At 41.7% G+C, this 19,708-nt stretch overlaps 4 protein-coding genes and 1 long non-coding RNA gene across 6 annotated transcripts; 3 read left to right on the top strand and 2 right to left on the bottom strand.

The window, feature by feature from the left end:
• Positions 1 to 607: 607 nt before the first annotated feature.
• On the top strand, positions 608 to 2,105 carry LOC141812759 (putative jasmonic acid carboxyl methyltransferase 2). The gene is made up of 4 exons (XM_074700756.1): positions 608 to 688; positions 769 to 1,182; positions 1,258 to 1,527; positions 1,612 to 2,105. Exons 1-4 carry the CDS (start codon positions 614 to 616, stop codon positions 1,996 to 1,998), a joined length of 1,146 nt encoding a protein of 381 aa, XP_074556857.1. The 5' UTR covers positions 608 to 613; the 3' UTR covers positions 1,999 to 2,105.
• Positions 2,106 to 5,017: 2,912 nt separating this feature from the next.
• LOC141845273 (peptidyl-prolyl cis-trans isomerase CYP26-2, chloroplastic) lies at positions 5,018 to 6,157 on the bottom strand. Its single transcript, XM_074733340.1, has 2 exons — positions 5,324 to 6,157; positions 5,018 to 5,252 (listed from the first exon to the last, which is right to left on the bottom strand). Exons 1-2 carry the CDS (start codon positions 6,139 to 6,141, stop codon positions 5,150 to 5,152), a joined length of 921 nt encoding a protein of 306 aa, XP_074589441.1. The 5' UTR covers positions 6,142 to 6,157; the 3' UTR covers positions 5,018 to 5,149.
• A 550-nt stretch (positions 6,158 to 6,707) lies between these two features.
• LOC141814067 (uncharacterized) lies at positions 6,708 to 10,346 on the bottom strand. The gene is made up of 3 exons (XR_012600430.1): positions 10,264 to 10,346; positions 10,109 to 10,164; positions 6,708 to 6,849 (listed from the first exon to the last, which is right to left on the bottom strand). It is a non-coding gene; the product is annotated as an uncharacterized LOC141814067 (long non-coding RNA).
• A 2,614-nt stretch (positions 10,347 to 12,960) lies between these two features.
• On the top strand, positions 12,961 to 14,723 carry LOC141843870 (alpha-1,3-arabinosyltransferase XAT3-like). 2 transcript variants are annotated; one of them, XM_074731897.1, is made up of 3 exons: positions 12,961 to 13,155; positions 13,233 to 13,253; positions 13,410 to 14,723. In XM_074731897.1, exons 1-3 carry the CDS (start codon positions 13,026 to 13,028, stop codon positions 14,621 to 14,623), a joined length of 1,365 nt encoding a protein of 454 aa, XP_074587998.1. In that variant the 5' UTR covers positions 12,961 to 13,025; the 3' UTR covers positions 14,624 to 14,723. The 2 variants fall into 2 exon arrangements, with proteins under 2 accessions (XP_074587998.1, XP_074587992.1); XM_074731891.1 differs by having other exon boundaries at positions 12,962 to 13,155; positions 13,233 to 13,280.
• A 2,889-nt stretch (positions 14,724 to 17,612) lies between these two features.
• LOC141846555 (LOB domain-containing protein 40-like) lies at positions 17,613 to 18,529 on the top strand. Its single transcript, XM_074734595.1, has 2 exons — positions 17,613 to 17,796; positions 17,891 to 18,529. Exons 1-2 carry the CDS (start codon positions 17,613 to 17,615, stop codon positions 18,370 to 18,372), a joined length of 666 nt encoding a protein of 221 aa, XP_074590696.1. The 3' UTR covers positions 18,373 to 18,529.
• The last annotated feature ends 1,179 nt before the right edge of the window (positions 18,530 to 19,708 follow it).

Genomic DNA, 19,708 nt, shown 5'->3' on the forward strand with positions numbered 1-19,708 from the left:
TTCCTTTATCACCATCCATGTCTCCTTTATGGACCATTCTGGGGCTGAAGGCTTGGCTGATGTGCATGTTGGATATCATTGACGGGAAGAATTATTATTTCGCACTGTTTAAGTAGCAGAAATAGCTAATGAAAATTATTTTGACTTCTTTAGTTTACGTACTTTCAATATCCCATCAACGTAGTTGCTTCAGAACTCAATAGGTCTCGTGGTCCGGTAAGAAGAAAAGAAGGAAATTAAATTATGATACAGAGGAGAAGCCTGATTAAATTATGATACAGAGGAGAAGTCAAGAGGTCGCGTGGTCTGGTAAGAGTTGACCATTTGGCTTAGAATTAGGCTTTTTCACAGCAATATTATTGATGCTTTCTCCGGGCCGGTGATATTTATGAAATGAATACATGTCGACGCTGTGGTTGCGTCACACCACCGGCACGGCACCATTTGCCATTTTGAATGCATGCATGATAAATTTATGGCCAAAAATCTACTGTGTTACTGTTTAGAATATATGCTCGAGTATATATATATATAATGGCGCATGCTCTAGAACAACGTCAAAGAGCCGAACCCAATCGTTCAACTTGATATTATATCATCTCCTAATTACAAAATGGGTCTTCCAAATGTGTTTTGCATGAACGGGGGCTCGGATGAGTTCAGCTACGCCCAGAATTCCACCCTACAAGTACCACTCTCTACCTATTTAATTTATAATTTTTTTAATTGATCATGATTAAAACATTTATATACATATATGTTCCTCAGAGCATCATAGTGTCGCAGACGAGAGCCATCAGAGAGGACGCCGCCACGGAATTCTACTCCACGTTCTTCCCCGAGAGCATGATGATCGCCGAGCTGGGCTGCTCCTCTGGCCCCAACTCCCTGTTCTCCGCCTTGGGTATCAAGGAGGCCGTGGAGCACAAGTGCATTCAGCTCCGCCGCTCCCCGCCGGAGTTCCATTTGCTCCTCAACGACCTGCCGTCCAACGACTTCAACACCATTTTCAGATCCCTGCCGTGCTTCAACAAGCAGCAAATGCTCAGTACCGAGAAGCCTGTAAAATGCCGAGGGGAGTTATTTGTGTCGGGGGTTCCGGGGTCGTTCTACGGACGCCTGCTTCCGAGCCGGAGCTTGCATTTCGTTCACTCTTCTTCGAGTCTTCATTGGCTCTCACAGGTATGCATATACATATCCTTACAGATTATTATTAGGTTCGTACAGTAACATGCGCTTTGTTTTAATTATTATCAGGTTCCTCCGGAGCTTTTGGATGGACAATATTTGAACAAGGGGAAGATCTACATTTCTAAGATGAGTCCTGCGATTGTTGCAGAAGCATATTTGATGCAGTTCCAAAGGGACTTCTCATTGTTCTTGAAGTCCCGTGGGAAGGAAATTGTCACAGGAGGGCACATGGTGTTGACGTTCATGGGGAGGAGCAGAGGCTCCGATCCCTCAAGTTTGGAGTATTCGTATCCATGGGAACTTCTAGGAGATGCTCTAACTCAAATGGCCTCAGAGGTAGCGATCTTTTACTATAATAACAGTACTGTTAAGCTTATATATTAATTTCCTTTAATTAGGTACCTGATCGCTTGGTTTCAGGGAATCGTTGAAGAGGGGAAGATAGATGGCTTCAACGCGCCGTACTTCTCGCCCTCTGTGGAAGAGGTCAAGCAAGAGATAGAGGGAGAAGGGTCGTTTTCCATTAGGACATTGGACCTTTTCGAAGCCCATTGGGATGAAGTGCGAGGCAGCAAGCCGTGTAACATTTATGATTATAAAAGCATGGCTGGTGATGGAGCGGGGATCAGCCATGCAAAGCAAATGGCCAAGGGAGTGAGAGCCGTGGTGGAGACCATGATGAGAAGCCATTTTGGAGAAGGAATAATGGATGAGCTGTTCTTGAGGTACACCGAATTGCTGGAGGATTATTATTCCAGGAACAAAGCTCAGGTGACCAACATAGTCATTGCCCTCACAAAAATATGATAACCAATTACATATATATATGTATATATGGCTTCTGAAATAAGAGTACCAGCTAGCCTATAGCTTCGTACATGTAATAAGTCTGTATATTCTTCGTTGACAAAGGATTCAGTATCTTGGCGATCGCCATTTTGTTAATTTACACCGTACGTCGATAATGGCATAATGCATTATTTTGTGAACAGACGCATGACAAAGTTCACCGTACGTCACTGGATAATATTATACTCAGGCACCATATTAATGCTTTGGCCTCAGTTTACGTGTCTCTCAAATTAATGAAACGGGTATATAAACTTTGCATATTTATAATATCATTTAATAACAGTTATAATATGATTTAATAGCACATAAGATATAATTTATGAATAATCCTGTGAAGGATTGTGATGATCTATTCATATTAAAAAAATACTTAAGTAAATTATGCAAAATGCACTTCATAAAGAAACTCCCACTCAAGCTATTACTTATTTATAAACTAAAGCCGTCACGTATATAAGTCCAATTAAATCGTATAGTATGTTTGTTAATTATGACATTAATATATATATGTTGTCTGTAACTATTTCTACATGGAAAAAGAAAGAATCAATTTTTCTTCCTTTTGTGAAAAGATTTGAGTGAACTTGGTATTAAGTAGCTCTTCGGTTCCATACCGAGGGAAGTATGATATGACGTGAAAGATTGAGCGTCGACATTACAGTACTCTGTGATTGGGATTTTAAAATACTTATAATTGAATGTCCTTTTTTTTTATTCTTTCATGCATGTTATACTTTTCATTTTAGAATAATACCTACTAATTAACATATGATATGATATTATGAATGCCACACCCCACTTTTCGAGTATATGATTAAATTGATTATTATAAAATAAATTTATTAAAATAGGTACAAATCGAATCTCGGTTCCGTCGAGATAATATCCTCTTTATAATGGTCAATTGCATGACTTTTTGATTTACCTCTTCACATATGATCGTAGGATCAATCGTATGAAATCACTGTGGTAGTAGATTTCATATTTTACTGAATGAATGCCACGCTCCATGTATAAGCTGCATTATGCATCAAAAGTTCAAATCTAACTTTTTGGCGATCCATGATATATATATATATATACTTTGACAAACGTGTTGTTCGTGCAATTAATAGGAAGGGCACCTAGTGCAATGATGCGCGATATGTTAGCTCTTGGAAGTTGGAATCCAGAATCCAATGTGCTACTGTCCCAAAGGAATATATTCATCCATGATTAAGTTTTATACCCACGCGATCACGATATTTAAAAAAAAAATCAAAGATTAATGCATGTATTTAGCTGGAAAAGTTGCCTATTTTATCCTTTTTCAAAATAGAAATCAGCATTATACTCCAAATTCTGAGCTCAACTGTTGAAGTTAAGCAGTGTTACTTTGTTCTTAATTATTTGAGCTAAGAATAATATTCCTGAAATTGAATTATTCTCAAAGCTCAAAATTCCTGATGCCCATGCTCCGTTACTTTTGATGTCGGTAAACTCGTTCGTTCAATTCGGTTATGTAGCTGAATATGACTTTCCGGCTTTTCATTGAATAGATTCAAACATAAAGTGGTTTGTTCCGATAAGATAGAAGAGGATGCCAGAACAAGTGGATATGTAGTAGATACGTACCGATCTCTGCTTGAGAATTTGATCTCTGCTTGCTTGGCCGAGAAGAATATATAGGTACCGATCGACTTTGGTAATCTCTTTTTCAAGCGTGCAGTCCAGACGAGCAAGAGCTGGAAGGCACTTTATAAATTCTCTGAAAACTCTTCTTAACAAGTATCTAATTTTTCTTTATCAGATTACTATACTGGAATAGAGTTTGGCCTTCATGCATTATTCTCCAACGAGCAAGCCCTCCCTCACATATAATGCCCAAATGCTTTACAGGTTTCCTCAAACCTAAAGACTCTATCAAAATATGCCTCATTTTGTAGAAATAGTGGACCTTTAACAATATCGAATTTTATGTTTTATCTATACTGTAATAAATTTGACTTTCCGCAGCACGTCATCAACGGCGCAATCGTTATATACAAATAGACTCTATCAAAATACGCCTCATTTTTCTAGAGCATATTTTTATTCTATTCAAAGCATGGTAGGCTTATGGCTCAATCGTCCTGTTTATGTTTGAATGCATGTTTTGGTTCTTTTCTTATTCTGAAAGCCTTTCCTAGCTACAAGAGAAGCATTCTGTCCAACCTCTTTACCTCAGTGACTACTGAATCTAGGGCTATTTAGTCGCGCGTTGTTATTAACAAGTCAAATATTCTGATTTATTTATATTCATTAAATAATATAAAACATATATAAGTATATAAGAATTTAGCTTGCCACTAGTAAACTCAACTCATTAATATGTATAAATAAACTCAATTGCAATTTTTTATTCATTTATCATTCAATTACATAAAAAATATTTTTAAAATTATCTAAATAAACTAAAATTAAATAAATATTTCAAGATTATTGTAACTAGCTAGCTAGGAATGCGAGAAGAAGCGAGAGAAAGAATAAGTAAATGATGGTAAAGTGAGGAGCTGGCTGATGTCTAACAGTTGACTGTGAGAAGCAAAGGAGGCTGAAGCGGGATGAGGAAACGTGGGATAGCACATAGCATTGGTCATGACAACCGTAAAGAAATCGTTGGCATGAAGATATAAGTAAATTTAGAATTAGTTTGGTTTAGTAGGATTTATAGCTTTGGTCCTATGGTGGAGTTATTGTAGACGCTAATTATGATATAATAATTTTTTGCTTTTGATGGTTTCGAATTTCACAATGTGATGATCGGGTCTACTCTGCAGTCTTTGCGATCTGAGAAGATGTTGCAGGTATTCATTGTGGATGATGAAGGTAGAGTGTGGTTGGAAACAGAGAAGGTGTGGGAGAAAGACTGTTTTGGTTTGGCAGCTTCAGGGACAGTAATAATGCTTCACGCTTATACTTTCCAACTTGTAAATGAATTGAGATGGCTTCACACTAGTAAAAATTGACTCTTTGATCAAAGTTTACTGGACAAGATACAACAAGACGTCCCTGTTTCCTTTTTTTCTATAACAAAATGGAGACAAAATGATAATATTAATTGAAAACAAGGTAGCAAGTTATTGTTCTACTCCGCTAAGCCACAATTGGTGACTACAACCTTGGCATACGGGCGATTAAAGCCTCTCTCCGCGACCACTGCCCTTTTATCTCCGATCAACTTCGCCACCCTGCTCACCCCCAAAAAAACAGTATATAAAGAAAATAAAATAAAGAAAAAATTGATTAATTAATCAATTACCTGAAATAAGGGGAACTGGTATTCTCTTGCACAGTCTTCACCTTGTTGATCTTCTCCACCACGTCCATCCCTTCCACGACTCTCCCTATCACCAGCGTCGACGCGTCCAGCTCCGGCGAGTCCTTCACGACTATGACGAACTCGGTCCCATTTGGGTCCTTTCGGACCTCCTCTGCGTCGATCTCCAGCTTACCTTCTCTAGCAACCAGCTTCAGTTTTGGCGGCGGTTTGGTCGGGTCTCTGATGATGAGTCCCAGCGAGCCGACCACGTTCTTGGTGCCGGGGCAGTTCTTGCTTAGAGACTCCCACTCCGCCACAAGGTTTTCCGCCGCCAAATTGCCGCCGCCTCCCCTGCTCGCGAGTTCCACGTCGACGCCGTAGGATCTCACGCCGCTGTGCTGGACGTAACCGGGAACGATCTTGATAAACTCCTTGCGCCGGTAGCTGATGCCAGCGGCGCCGGTGACAAGGTCGGCGAACCTGGAGGAGCCGAAGGGGACGGCGTCGGCGTAGAGGCCGACCGTGATCCGGCCGACGGGCGCGCCGTCGATGGCGACATCCAGGAAGGCTTTCTCTGTGATCGTTTGGGTGCTGCAGTCAGTGGTGGAAGTAGCCGCTTCGTCAGCCTTCGCTTGCTTGTACCAGAAGGTGGGGACGAGGAGGGGAAGCGTAGAGGCAGTGGCGACGGCGAGGTCCCGCCGAAAGAGTTTGTGAGGCCTTGGAACTTGGAAAGGAAGACCGGTGGGTGGCGGTGGTGGAGGAGGAGGTTGCAAAATTGGAAATTGTGGATTCAGGGACTGGTGCAGGATCTGCTTCATTTTTGCGAATATTCGGTTTCCTGATGCCTGTGGATAAGGAAAGAAGATTGGTGGCCTATCCATTTTATTCAACGGAAAGGAGGTCATGAATAAGGTTTCTTTAAATTTTTGAAAAATAAAATACCACCTTGAACAAGCACAAATTCTATTCCAATTTACCATTCTGCAGGTGAGCAGAAGATCCGTTTCAAGTTTTGTGAATCAATTATCAATAGAACAAACTAAAAACAACATAACAGCTGTTGCATGATGTGAAAAAAACCCATAAAAAATATAATTCAGTAAATCGGACCACAATTTCAATAACAACAACAATGGCAAGTCCAACCAGTAAACCTCTTTGGGCGGATCAAAACTTCATCAATATCTCTATATATATTAAGATTAGAAATTTAGTAGAAGGAAAAAAGGATTTCTTAAACAAAAAACATTCCAATGTGATGGCATCATTTGGCTCAAATATACCAACATGATCTGCATACAGAAAGGTTCCGTATGATGCAACGGGAAAGCATTTAGCATACTACCCAAGCACCTACAATTCAAAATCCAACTACCATGCACTGCAGGATATTTTCCTATGATGGAATGAAATCTGAGGCGTTGGCTGATGGGCAAGGAATCGCTCACGCTTTCGAATTTATCTCGTGAGCGAACCAAGGGAAGACCGCCCGCCTACAGGATTAGTTGAGCCCAAGGCACAAATACCTGGATTATCAAAAAAAAAAAAAACCAAACTCATGCCTGATATATAAAAAGTAGCACGGAAGAAATAAATGCAACTATTAGCAAATCTTGCAGAAAAACAGAGAAACAGGGATGATGCTTCTGCCACTATCTAGCAAGTAGCACCTCAATTCAGAGCACGTCTAATGTATGTGAGGAAATAAATGCAACTATTAGCAAATCTTGCAGAAAAACATAGAAACAGGGATGATGCTTTTGCCACTATCTAGCAAGTAGCACCTCAATTCAGAGCACGTCTAATGTATGTGAGGAAAAAAAGAATAATGGACAAGTTCAGTTGCATGTTGCATTCAATTAAATGCAATGTTCCCACTTTATTGAGAAACAATTCTGTGCGCACCAAAATAAAATGGAACTCAACAACACTATACATATAAATACAAAGATTAAAGTTTCTGGATCGATAAATGTGAGGGTCAACTATAACGAAATTTCAAGATTTTGCAGGTAAATCTTGCTGATATGCTAGAGAAATGAATTTACCTTGTTGGAAGATGAGCTTTACAAGAAAATGTAGTTCTAGAATCTCTAAGCAATTTCCACCTTCAAGGACAGAGGAATAAGGTATTCTATCTCTGTTTTAAATCCCATGCTCTAAATGCTTAGTTTGAAATGCTATCGATGCTTCAATGGACAACTCCATATGACTAGGAAGTGATTGAAAGGAGTCAATTGGTAATCTTCACAAATAAAAATAAAGGTAAGCTCTTGAAAAATACAATGATACCCTATATCAACTAATTTGATGGTGCTCACTGAAGCATTACTTCTGAGTAAAGACACAATCCAATTGAATGGTTTCGCCTGTTTTATTCTTTCACGGAACCATATGGCTTCACCAGGAAATCCTAACTCAGAGTCCTGAAGTCAAACACTTACAATGCCGCACTTCATGTACTATCTTGTACTGAGGAAATTGTTCGACTAACCCTAAATTTAAGCATAAAGTAAAAAAAAAAAAAAAGATTTTGACATCAACCAAGCAAGCATAGAGCTTACAAAAACAGTTCCTAGGTGCACATGCAGAAATAGACTTTTTATTTAAATTCACTTAGTAGCCAGACAAACAATAAAATCATAACCAATAATACAACTTTGTGTCAAATTTAACAATGCCCCGTAAGACTCCTTCCACATAGTGTTCCATAAACTACTCAATTTTTTTCTATAATATCATCCCCATGAATGTCTGGACAGTTCAATGATCAAGAGCTTGATAATTAAGATGTTATCAGCATATTTTGCACTGCTACTCAAAGGTAAATTTGTAGATAGATGTCCTTCAGATTTCAAACTTGCCCAAAATTGTGCTCTTTTCACAAAATATTCTGCGAAGTGTACTAAAAGTATCATTGAAACAATTCTGACTGTAAAAAGCATCAAGTGTATCTCACTTTTTGAAATGTAACTGAGTAAGTGAGTATTATACTCAGTAGCAACTAGTAAGTATGGCTTTGTGCAAATTCAGTCACATTTTTTACAACAAAGAAACACTTTGGTGGATATCTCAAGAATGAGAGGATTCCTAAATAAATTTTCGAAAGCCAGGTTGCTTTAGGGTAAATCTCCCAATCCTTGTCTTTGCACCACTGGTGAACTCAATGCAGAAGAGTTTTATAAACATTCTAAATAGAGCTCAATGAATTCTAAATAGCAGGTGATGTAGTATGTCATGCCGGGCCTGACGTGGCGCGATCGGTCAATAGGTTGCCCAGCCTGGCCGGTGCCGGGGCCCACGGTCAAGGCAGTCTTGCCCAGTCATATGCGGCCCCAAAGGTCAACGAATTAGCTGACATGACAAACTTTGGGGCCCGTAGTCTCGTTGTTGGTACTCTCAGTTCATGGAAACTGAGGGGCCCGAGGGATCGGAACCCAGAAGCTCAGCTGGGTCACCCAATTCATCTAAGGATCCCTTGCTCGGTCATTCCTAAGCAATGCCCGGTTCACCCGGCTATTACCGACTACACCTCCTCCCGGATGATAGCTATATCGCCAAATCATCTCCCGGGAAACGCATCCCCGAACCCTCATATTATGTCTCAACCATCACTCTCTATCGCCGGGATTGCTCGGCCGCATCGAACACCACCGTGCCAGAGCACCTCTGGCCTCCTAGACTCGCTTCCCGAGATACGCGTTGGGTACCCTGCTCACTGTATCCGTACTGCTTATTTGCCCGGCCATCCCTCCGAGGCGTATGGCTTGCCCGGCTACTACTAAGCATGATCAATCCCGAGCCTAATTTACCTCTTGAATGTAGTTCCCGGGAAGTACTCCATACAGTCGACCTAAACTGCGTTTATCGGCCCATTGTGGCACAGTTTATTAAGTAGCCCAGCCATTCACCAACGGTGTCTGGTTCACTCGGGCGGCATGTCTCCTACTTGATCCCGGATAAACCCGACCACTGTCGGTCCCGGATGCCTTCCCACTCCGACAAGTAATTCTAGCTCAAACCCGGTTAACACTATAGACAAAAGAGCATGTGAACAGGTATGCAGGGAACAGGTTGCGCTCATGTCCTCACGATCATTCTCTCCCGTGGCAATCTTCTTCTCCTTTTTGGCTAAACGACAGGAGCCGGGTGCAATGCCACGTTGGAAGACGGTTACAGACAGGTCGCTCTTGTCCCTCAGATACCACCCCTCTGGCGCAGGTGTCAGACAACATCAGATGTTGTCCCCCCAGATACCCTCAAAAGCCTGTTTCGTTGGCAGAAGGAAGCTTCTCCTTACAGGTATATATGTCCTCTCGCAGGTATGAAGAAACCTAGATACTCACTACTGTTCTCTTCATTTCACTACTACTTCTTCCTCCGCCGGAAACCTAACTTGAGCGTCGGAGTGGCCTGCTGGGATCTCCCGGCGCCAGCTAATCCGTTCGTTCTTCGGTGATCTTGCAGGTCCTCTTTTCTACTTCGGGCCCGCACAGGTTGAGGTGGCATATTCTTGACTGGAAGGTTGACTGTCGTCGGTTTTTAGCCGGAACAGCAGGGATACACAGTTTCTTGTTAGTGCATTCCACATGCATATCAATTTTCAAAGAGACAGCTTGTCTCATTTTTACAAGTATTGACCATAAAATTCTTATTTTAGTCAGCAAAAGAAAATGTTAATATTTTTTTTTTTTGCAGAATGCAGCAAATGAAAACTACTGTTAGGAGAATGACAAGTAGTACAGATCTCAAAAATTAATTTGTTGAGTGAATATAAGTGCTGACCTTAGTCTTGTAGCATGTCGTGCATCTTCTTCATCAACTCAGCAGTATTTGCCGACCTAGTCAAAGAGAAATTGAAAAAAGAATATCAACGTTATAGAAGCCCGAGCTAAAGAGCAAAGAAGAACCCTAGGAAAGGAATATAGAGGAAATCGCACTTCTGCAGTCAAACGATCCTTTTCTCTATTTTCTCATCTCCTTCGTCGGAGGATCATAAGGCCAATCCCTGACGCCCGGTAGAAGGAAAAGTTTAACAAATGAATTAAGAAACGCACAAGGAGCCAAAGGAAGAAAATGAAAGAAGACAATTCTGACAAGTACGAGCTCTCCATAGAGAAAAACCTCCTTCTGCAAGCGCCGAGTCCCAAGGGCTTCCAAGCGCCTAGTTCTCAGTAGACCTAATGCCCTCGGCGAGTTTGTCCTTATACTTGGCGAGCCTCTCCTTAAACGAACATTTCTAGCTATTAGCCGCTACCTCGTTGGACACTACCACCGCCTTCGGAGCGGCGGCAGCAGCCGCTTGACCGGTCATTGAGATCGACGGGACAGCGGAAGGCAAATGATGTCTCCCCTCGCATCGTTGGGGGAGTAGAGTGGTTACGGGCCATAATTAGACAACATGCTCCGGCCCGGTTTATTACTTATCGTGTCTCGTTATATGAAGGCCCAGCTTCTTTAATTTTTATATATAATATATTTCAGATATTTATTTCAAAAGACAAAAGAGAGGAGAGCAATGGCAACTGATCGTGCATAATCACTCATTAAAGTATAAACCAACTAAATATTTGTGAGCAACTTTTGTATGCAGTTAGTTTAAGTAAAAAATTAATTATATTAGTTCAATATGCACAGAATAAATTAAGTGATAATTTTTATCAATATATTTAAATTAAATGAACAAGATTAAATATATTTTTTATTTATTAATATTCATAAAAAACTATAAATTATTTATAAATAATATTCATTAATTAAATTTATAAATAAAATACCAATAAGCAAGTAAGGATGTAGGAAGAAGAGTTATCACTATAGTATAAAAGCACAATAGTGTTTGATAAAATTTATGAGGAGTTGATTGGGAAGAAGAAAAAAACATGAAAACACAGATGGAGGAGGACGAGATGTGATTTAGACACAATCGAAGAGCCTTGAGCTATTTCCCAATCAATTTTTTTTTAGCAAAAGTAGCCCCGGAAATGATGTAAATAATTTTATACTAATAAGGAATATCAGAATATACCTTCGCCCGAGTTGAATAATTTCACATTAGTATGATGCATTTTATGATATAAAAGTGATCTGAAGCAAATCAATCCAAAAAAATACAAAAATGAAAAGCCCCTTTTTTATCGACCTCATTCTCACAATACCTCTTCAATGCTCCGACAAAACAATATATATAAAATGCCAATAAAATTGATCTTATAACGAACCCAATGAACTTATATATGCTAAGTATCACTCAATGTCTTTGAAATGAACAAACATTTATATAAATACAGTAGCTAGTATGCGAGAGTGACAGCTACAAATAAACTCTTAGCAGTGACTTATTCATGTGGCCTGTCTGCTAGTCGTAGCGACAAGCTCACAATCTACCCGAGAGTGACAGCTGCTACCAGTGTTCCTTGAAACTCTCCTCCATCCGCTCTTCCGGTAAAGAGCGCAGTAGGATTGAATCCGCGTGTGATCGTGCAGTGCTTGCGCACGCGAATAAACTCATCCGCAATCCTCGCTCACGGCTCACCCATCGACTGTTCATTCCATGTTCCGCGATGCCTGAATGCGAGCCACGCATCGTGAGCGCGCGGTGACACGCAAAATAGAGAAAATGCAACGCTTTGAAGTAAGAGATGAATGGTACCGCCTTGATTAGACTAAGTGCCATCGTAATTGTGGAGTTCGATAAAACTCATTCACTCCATTTCTGGGTCTGACCTACTACTGCCGATGCCCGAAGTGAAGAGAGAGAGAGAGAGAGAGAGAGAGGATTGGCGTCTTTTGCCAAGAACAGCTGGCGTACACAATTAGGTATCGTCGACATGAACATGTGAATTAACTCGTTTAATCTGTGCAAGAATGGGGAGTCACATTCTGTGTCTCTATATTAATTCACGCGCTCAACGCGACGGTGGATTCATAATTCGTGCAATTATTGTACTAACACAGGCATTCCTGCAGATGGTTGCAATATGCCAAACACATGTCGAACAAGACGATTTGAGCTGTACAGATTCAAAAAAAGTCTTCCTCAACTCAAGTAGGAGGTGGGCGAACACCACATGCCTTGGGAACATTTTGTAGTTATCGCATAGAAAAATATAAAATGCATACAAAAATAACACTGAAAATTCCTTCAAGTATGGAAACGTGTTGGCATACGCCAACATTGACTTCATCCCTAAAACTCAACTCTCCCGTTTTCCTCTGTCCAAATTAAAAAGTTGCCCTGCTTCCAAAACTGAGTTTTCTTGCTTCACTGCGCAGTAGAAATTAAGAGATTACAGGATGATATCAAGGGTGAATCTTGTGTGTAGATCTTTAGACGTTGCTATCAGCGACGCTGGCGTGTCGTTATCAATCACGGAGAAAAGAAAGTTAGAAAGATTCATGCAAAAGCTGAAACGTGAGAAGTACGTGGTTTTCCGCAAGGTGAAAAAAACCCCAATTGGTTATTGGTGTCGGTGTTCTTTTTTTAAGGGAAAAAAAATGTGTTGGCCAATCAGTCTAATTCTAACAGAGACAGCCCAGAGGTGATCCTTGGTTTGGAATGGGCTCGGAACACACTAAAGAATGAATAGCCACCGGATGCAGGAACCGAACCACTCTGGCTATTATAAAAAAACAGAGAAAGTAGAATGAGATAATTGGAAGAGAGGAAGGAAGGGGAAGGGGAATTGGGGAAGAAGAAGAAATGAAGGCTGTCAGGTTTTATACTAGGCCTGAGCCAAGGAGGGCCGGAAATGGCCTAATCATCACCTCCATGGTTCTTTCTCTCTGCATCCTCTCGCTCGTCAGGACTCGATATATTTCCTACCCATTTGGTCCGTCTTATTTTCACTTGTTCTTATGGTTGTTCTGTGTGAATCTTTGATTCTCATGTACTCCGTTCTTGTTGCAGGCAAGTCACAGGATTTGTCAGGTAAGAGTCGCCGTCTTGTATCTAGAGGTAAGTTAGCAGCACCGCAGCACGAGTTCACAATTAAATCATCTGAAATAGCAGAAAATTGTCAAAACTTCAAACATCTGAAGACTTGTCTTTATTTAAAGAGTGGAATCTGCCTTATTTTGCTGGCAGGGGAAGAAGATGAAGGAAACAGAGTGCTGCTGGAAGAATTGAGAGAAGCCAAGCGACCGATATGTGTCGAAACAAGCCGTAGATCGGACGTTTGCGAGGCCTCCGGTGACGTAAGAGTGCACGGTAGCTCCCAGACCATCTTTGTAGACCGCGATCTCACAAGCCAAGAATGGAAGATTAAACCTTACGCCCGGAAGCACGACAAGGGCGCGCTTGCCAACGTCAAGGAGTGGACCATCAAGGCAGTGCCTGACGAGGCGCCTCAGTGCACCGACAACCACGCTGTTCCCGCCGTCGTCTTCTCCGTCGGCGGGTACACAGGCAACCTCTTCCACGACTTCACCGACGTTCTCGTCCCGCTCTTCCTCACCACCCGCCACTTCCGCGGTGAGGTCCAGTTCGTGGTCACCGACGCCAAGGCCTGGTGGCTAATCAAGTTCAGCCAGGTCCTCCGGCAGCTTTCCAATTATGAGATTATCGACGCCGACGCTGACGGTGACGCGGTGCGCTGCTTCCCGCGCGTCGTTGCTGGGCTGACCTTCCACAAGGAGCTCGGCATCGACCCTGCAAAGTCCCCCAACGGCTACGCCATGGCTGACTTCAAGGTGATGCTGCGGGAGGCGTACGGGCTTGAGCGCGCGGCTGCGGTGCCGGCCGGCGACAAGTGGGATGTGCGCCGTAAGCCACGGCTGCTGATCATCTCGCGCAAGGGCTCCCGGGTTTTCCTCAACGAGCGGGGGATGTCGGACATGGCCATGAGCCTGGGATTTGACGTCCGCGTCGCCGACCCCGACGTCACCACCGACATCGGCAAGTTCGCGCGACTCGTGAACTCTGCCGACGTCCTCATCGGCGTCCACGGCTGCGGGCTTACCAACGTCGTCTTCCTCCCCCAAGGCGCCGTCTTCATCCAGGTTGTGCCGATGGGGGACCTGGGTTGGCTGGCCAGGGACACGTTCGAGATTCCATCGCCGGAGATGGAGCTCAAGTACTTAGCGTACCGGATCCAAGCCGACGAGAGCACGCTGAGCGACCAGTACCCGAAGGACCACCCCGTGTTTACGGATCCCCAATCCATCCACAAGAAAGGGTGGGGCGAGCTCAGCAGAATTTACTTGGATAACCAGGACCTCAAGCCACATTTGGGCAGGCTCAGGCTCACATTGCTCGAAGCACTCAAGCTCCTTCCCCACGGCCGCGACATGGCGCAGTAATCGCTTTCTTTCTCTTCCGAAACTTTTAATTCATTATTTTTTGTTGTTGTATCGAGATCGGTAAATAGAAAACCAATAGATGGCCAAATAGATTTATTTACATATAGGTTAATATTCATACTGGTGTGCTCTTTATCAACTGGAGGTAAGTAATTAAGATAGTGAAAGAAGTTGATTCTGAAGCCAAGAAGTTGGCAGATGATGAAGTGTACTGGATTTTCAAATCGAAATAAAGAGAGAATCTCAGAACAATTGTTCTGGTTTTGTTTTGGCAGGGCCATTGACGAAGAAATTTCTAGTCGATATTGTGTGCTGCTGCTTATGACTTTAGTCAGGCCTCATCCCCAAATTCTTTAGGCAGAGATTAACCGTCCGTGTCTATCACTACAGCCCTAATTGTGCGTTTTAAAGTACAGAGTTCGGTCCATGATAGGGATTGCGGTAAGAGATGGTAAGGTGACAGACTCGAAGAATCAAAGCCAATAATTGCTTATGGACAGATCTCGCTCTCATGATCTGGACGTCCCGCCATTTAAGTCTGGTGGTGTGGCGCAATCAAAGATTGCTACAGAGCGAAAGGCAAAGCCATTAGAGAGGCCAACTCAGTGGCAGGCAACAAGATCTTAACAAAAGGACGAAACGAATAGGGTCTACTTGTCTACTCGAACAGTGGGATGCATGTGAACCTCCTTCAACGCACTGCGCCTTCACAACCACTTGCCAATTTGTGATGGAGTTGGAGCCGTCCAAAATGAACTCACTTTCCTGAAACAAAGCCGTGGGGGCCACTTGTTAGTCGATCGAGTCAACTAAACCCGCAGTGCATGGTAACTCGGTGTTAGCAGTTAGCACGAAGGTGATCGAGTCGACTAATTTAATACATGGAAAATGCTAGCGAATACCGCGTGGATATAATTTAATAACATATTTTTATTTTAAAAAACATGCCAATTATTTTGTCTTACACTGAAATGGTTTTTAAAGAAAAAAAATAGTGTGAGTTCAACTAACGAGGATGGCGTGCCAATCAAAATACGGAATAAAAACTCCCAACGAAGGGAATCTTTTTCCACTTTCTTAAGGTTTTAACAGTACTATGTTAGGCGACAGTAATTGACGGGATCCTAAACCTTATTTCTTAAACCCTAAATCCTTTTAAATAAATTTATATTTGCTGTATTAATGTATAGATTATGTCTATTTTATTATTTTTAGATTAACCGGTTCTTCAACGAATTAAAATACCCAGTTATTCTTATGTACGATTTTTAAAATATTAATTTGAGCAAGCTTTTCCTAGCTAGTAGTAGATGGTCCGGGTATTCTAGACGCATCTTAGCTGACCATAGACGCAGTAGTCACGTTGCACCTAACTGTTTGCCAACACAAACAAAATGTCTAATAATTGTTAGATCCATACACCGATCAGAAACTCAGTCTTGGAATTGTTAGAAAAGATCGATGGGCAGTTTCACATTGTGCTTCTCAAGGAAGATCATGGAACGTGTGGGCCACTCCACAATTTAAGTTGCAGCGACTTGCGGTCCATGCTAATTAATCTTATTTGAGACCATTTTGGTACAAATTTCTCTACCGACAGTTGAAACTATGACAAGTATGTGTCTTTTTTTCACTGGTGGAGCGTCCCTGAGCCATTGCAAGTTGGCTTTCATAGGCCATGAAACTGATTTGGCTTTAGACATTAATGAGCCATGAAACATTTGAAGTTCAGACTTCTATTAACAAACAAGTCTAAACTGAACTAGACATTAATGAACCCTTATATCATCCCTCAAGAATTTCTGAAAAAATGCACGTATACTAAATTAATCAAGTCTTTTAGTTTCAAAATGTCTGATATTAAGAAAAATGGTTATTTGCCTGCAAGCATTTACTCAACCAAAATGTGTCAGTTAAAGGATCGGCTTTGTAAGAACAGATTTTTTTCATAATGTTTGTTATACTATTCCTATTCGATCTCAACAGAAATTTATAAGTTCAAATTCAGATCTTGAGAATAGATTTTTCAAATAAATTTCTAAAATATTTTTATTTTAGCATTTCAGCATCAGTACAATCATGATTGAGCTTTTCTCCTTCTCCATGTGCAATCTCTATACAACACAATAAAAGTAAACTGTGTGCTCGTCTGTAAGCTTCTTAGCCCGGGCAGAAGGCTCGAACAAGGTTTATTTGGTTTAAAAACACCCCAACAATACCCTCACTCTTTGAAATTCCCTATTAAGGTTCCAGTAAAACACGTACCTAAAATATCTTTAGAAGAGTGGGAGATCAAATTAAAGGGGAATCTTAGTTCATGTAATAAAAGATGATTCTGCAAGATAAAATTTAAATATCTTTTATGAGACAAAGAATAACACTTTCCAGCAGGAAAAATTTATAAATAGGGAGTTTTAAAATGGGAGTTTGTTTTCAGTGTTTTTGAACAAACGATGATACCTTGCTTGGCCTTTACCTAGGCCCTGTTTGGGCTTTTAAAATGGAGCTGTCTTTCTACTTTCTAGCGAGGCGAACTGGATAGCTCTCTTTTCATCAGATGCAGTGATGCAGGGTGGTTCTGTGCACCCAACCATGTGGATAATTTTTATAACTTCGTGAATAATTAGTTTTATTACGTAAGAATTGGATATCTAAATTATTATTAAAAAAAAAAAAAAAAACTCCGACGCTGCTGCAACCCCTGCACTATCACTCCTCAGAATTGAGCCCGTGCGCTCATTGCCTACTGCCTTTCCTGATATATGCAATTATTAAGAAAACCAGAGGGCGATTAAACAAACAAGAGTATGTTTATTGGAGGAATCTACGCTCTCCCTTCCCAGTCTCATATATATTCTCACTCTATTGCCTTCTTCCTCTCACCGTTACCGTTCACGGACCTTATGCTCTTGAAATTTTATAATCACTAGCATTCATTATTTACTTCCTCTCATCATTTTGGTACTCGAGGAAGCCTGAGCTAGGGATCATGAGCTGCAACGGATGTCGTGTGCTTCGGAAGGGCTGTGGAGAGGGGTGCACCATCCGCCCCTGCCTGCAGTGGATCAGGAGCCCCGAGGCTCAGGGCAACGCCACCGTCTTCCTCACCAAGTTCTACGGCCGCGTCGGTCTCATCAATCTCATCAACGAAGGCCCCGAACACCACCGCCCCGGTACGTGAATTGCTTTGGAGTTAATATAAGCTTGCTTTTTCAACTTAATTCGGTGAATTTCTTGGATTGAAATGAGATTTTCTGTTTCTTCCAGCTATATTTCGTTCTCTTCTGTACGAGGCCTGCGGCCGGATTGTGAATCCAGTGTACGGATCAGTCGGCTTGCTTTGGTCCAGCAGCTGGCAGCTCTGCCAGGCGGCTGTGGAGGCGGTGCTCAAAGGCGAACCCATTACCCAATTCCAAATCCTTGCCGAGTCCCCCGCCCCCGTCGAACTCAAGGACTGCGATATCCGCCACGTCGTCCAGATTCCAGGCGGCGCCCCAGCGGACCTGCACGGACTCTCTTCCAAGTCAAGGAACCGATTCAAGCGCCCTGGATGCGCTCCCGGCGCCACCACCTCCCGGCGGCCGCAGAGTCAGGAGTCGAAAATCCTGGCGATCCCAAGCACGGTGACGGCGGAGAGGTCACACGTCAACCAGGAATTGCCGGAGGACGACGAGGGAGGACTCGAGCTGACGCTCGGCCGGGGTGAGGCAGGAACGAAGCGATGGTCGAGGGTGCAGGCCGCCCGCTAGAGCGGCGGCGGGGCAGGGGCAGATGATGGATTGGGAGACGGAGACTTGCCACGGCTCGCCGGCGGGACGTGGAAGAAGGACGTACGGAGCCTGCAGCGTGCTTCGTTGACGTGAGCTGTTTAATTTTGGGATTTTTTTGTTGTTGCGTGTGTATAGAAACGCAAGGCGTCTATTACTACATACGGTACATTCTCATTATTGTAAGTAACTTGCTTGTGCATCTCAGCATCTCTAGTTCCCTACAATATTATTTCATTAATCATGTATTATTTTTTGTCTATAATGTATAATTATTCTTCAAATCATGTCTAATCGTTTACAAAATGTTCATGTGTCAGTGCCAACAATTTTAGATGAGTCGTGCATGTGCAAATAGCACCAACGCTTGTGAAGAATATGATCGTGACTGACTTCTTAAACTGTAAAAAAGAAAACTATAATTTGAATAATTGGAGGAAATCTTAATTAAAATAGGTTAACTACCACACGCATTGGTCGTGAGGTTGACCCACGGCGCGCGGACAATCTATTGAAGAAATTGAGTTTTGTAACTGTGAAATAATTATTTATGCTCATTTATTTTATATGATCAATCGGCGTCACAATATATTTATCTTATCCGGAATGGTAATGTTTCAAATAAGAAAAATGTTTGAGTTCTTGTTTATGTCCAGGTTAATGGTATTAAGGGAGACAAGAAAAATAACTATAATAGTAATGATAAAAAACACCAACTTGGGAAGAGTTTTCTGGTGGATTTCGATGATCTCTAAGTGTTCATGGTATAAAGTCAATGATTGAACAAAGACGAATGTGAATCATCTTTTATCTACTGAGAAATTAATTCTCACCGAATCATTTTAATCACATTGCTAGCTTTAAATATCTTTCCTGATTCCCTAAGTTTTTGCACTCTGGAGGTTTACCCAGGCTTGAGTTTTTGCATATCTGATCATGTCCATATGGAAAAAAAAAAGTTAAAAAGCTAAGTATTGAAAGAACTTTAACATTAAACAAATTAAAGGAAATACTAAGTTATGCCACAGACCTGATTACAGCTAGCTCATTGTTCTCTATATTGATCTTTCTATGAAGCAACCTTCTTTCTAAAGAAGAAATGGCATAATAAACTCCATTTAACGAAGAGGGTCAATGGTATTCCATGGTTCAGCAGCAAAACATTGGGCGGAATTATACCCCATTCTCTACTTGCAACTCCCGGATCAGGTCATTCGTTTTACTACATATATTAAGGTTATTCATAGCTAAGCAATGACATAATGGTGCCGTTAATTATACTAATTCCTACACCATTTCAACTTATACTACTTGCTGT

The sequence above is a fragment of the Curcuma longa genome, chromosome 1, assembly GCF_044706935.1.
Source record: "Curcuma longa cultivar G26 ecotype Majalengka, Jawa Barat chromosome 1, ITB_CL_G26_1.1, whole genome shotgun sequence".
Classification (NCBI taxonomy): domain Eukaryota; kingdom Viridiplantae; phylum Streptophyta; class Magnoliopsida; order Zingiberales; family Zingiberaceae; genus Curcuma; species Curcuma longa.

Excerpts from the sequence above, each read along its gene's own strand:
- LOC141812759 (XM_074700756.1), top strand. The coding sequence starts at position 614 with ATGGGTCTTCCAAATGTGTTTTGCATGAACGGGGGCTCGGATGAGTTC. Across the intron at positions 689-768 it reads CCCAGAATTCCACCCTACAA|AGCATCATAGTGTCGCAGAC; the intron begins GTACCACTCTCT and ends TATGTTCCTCAG. Across the intron at positions 1,183-1,257 it reads GTCTTCATTGGCTCTCACAG|GTTCCTCCGGAGCTTTTGGA; the intron begins GTATGCATATAC and ends AATTATTATCAG.
- LOC141845273 (XM_074733340.1), bottom strand. The coding sequence starts at position 6,141 with ATGAAGCAGATCCTGCACCAGTCCCTGAATCCACAATTTCCAATTTTG. Across the intron at positions 5,253-5,323 it reads ACCAGTTCCCCTTATTTCAG|GGTGGCGAAGTTGATCGGAG; the intron begins GTAATTGATTAA and ends GGGGGTGAGCAG.
- LOC141846555 (XM_074734595.1), top strand. The coding sequence starts at position 17,613 with ATGAGCTGCAACGGATGTCGTGTGCTTCGGAAGGGCTGTGGAGAGGGG. Across the intron at positions 17,797-17,890 it reads CCCCGAACACCACCGCCCCG|CTATATTTCGTTCTCTTCTG; the intron begins GTACGTGAATTG and ends TGTTTCTTCCAG.
- LOC141843870 (XM_074731891.1), top strand. The coding sequence starts at position 13,026 with ATGAAGGCTGTCAGGTTTTATACTAGGCCTGAGCCAAGGAGGGCCGGA. Across the intron at positions 13,156-13,232 it reads ATATATTTCCTACCCATTTG|GCAAGTCACAGGATTTGTCA; the intron begins GTCCGTCTTATT and ends TTCTTGTTGCAG. Across the intron at positions 13,281-13,409 it reads TCGCCGTCTTGTATCTAGAG|GGGAAGAAGATGAAGGAAAC; the intron begins GTAAGTTAGCAG and ends TTTTGCTGGCAG.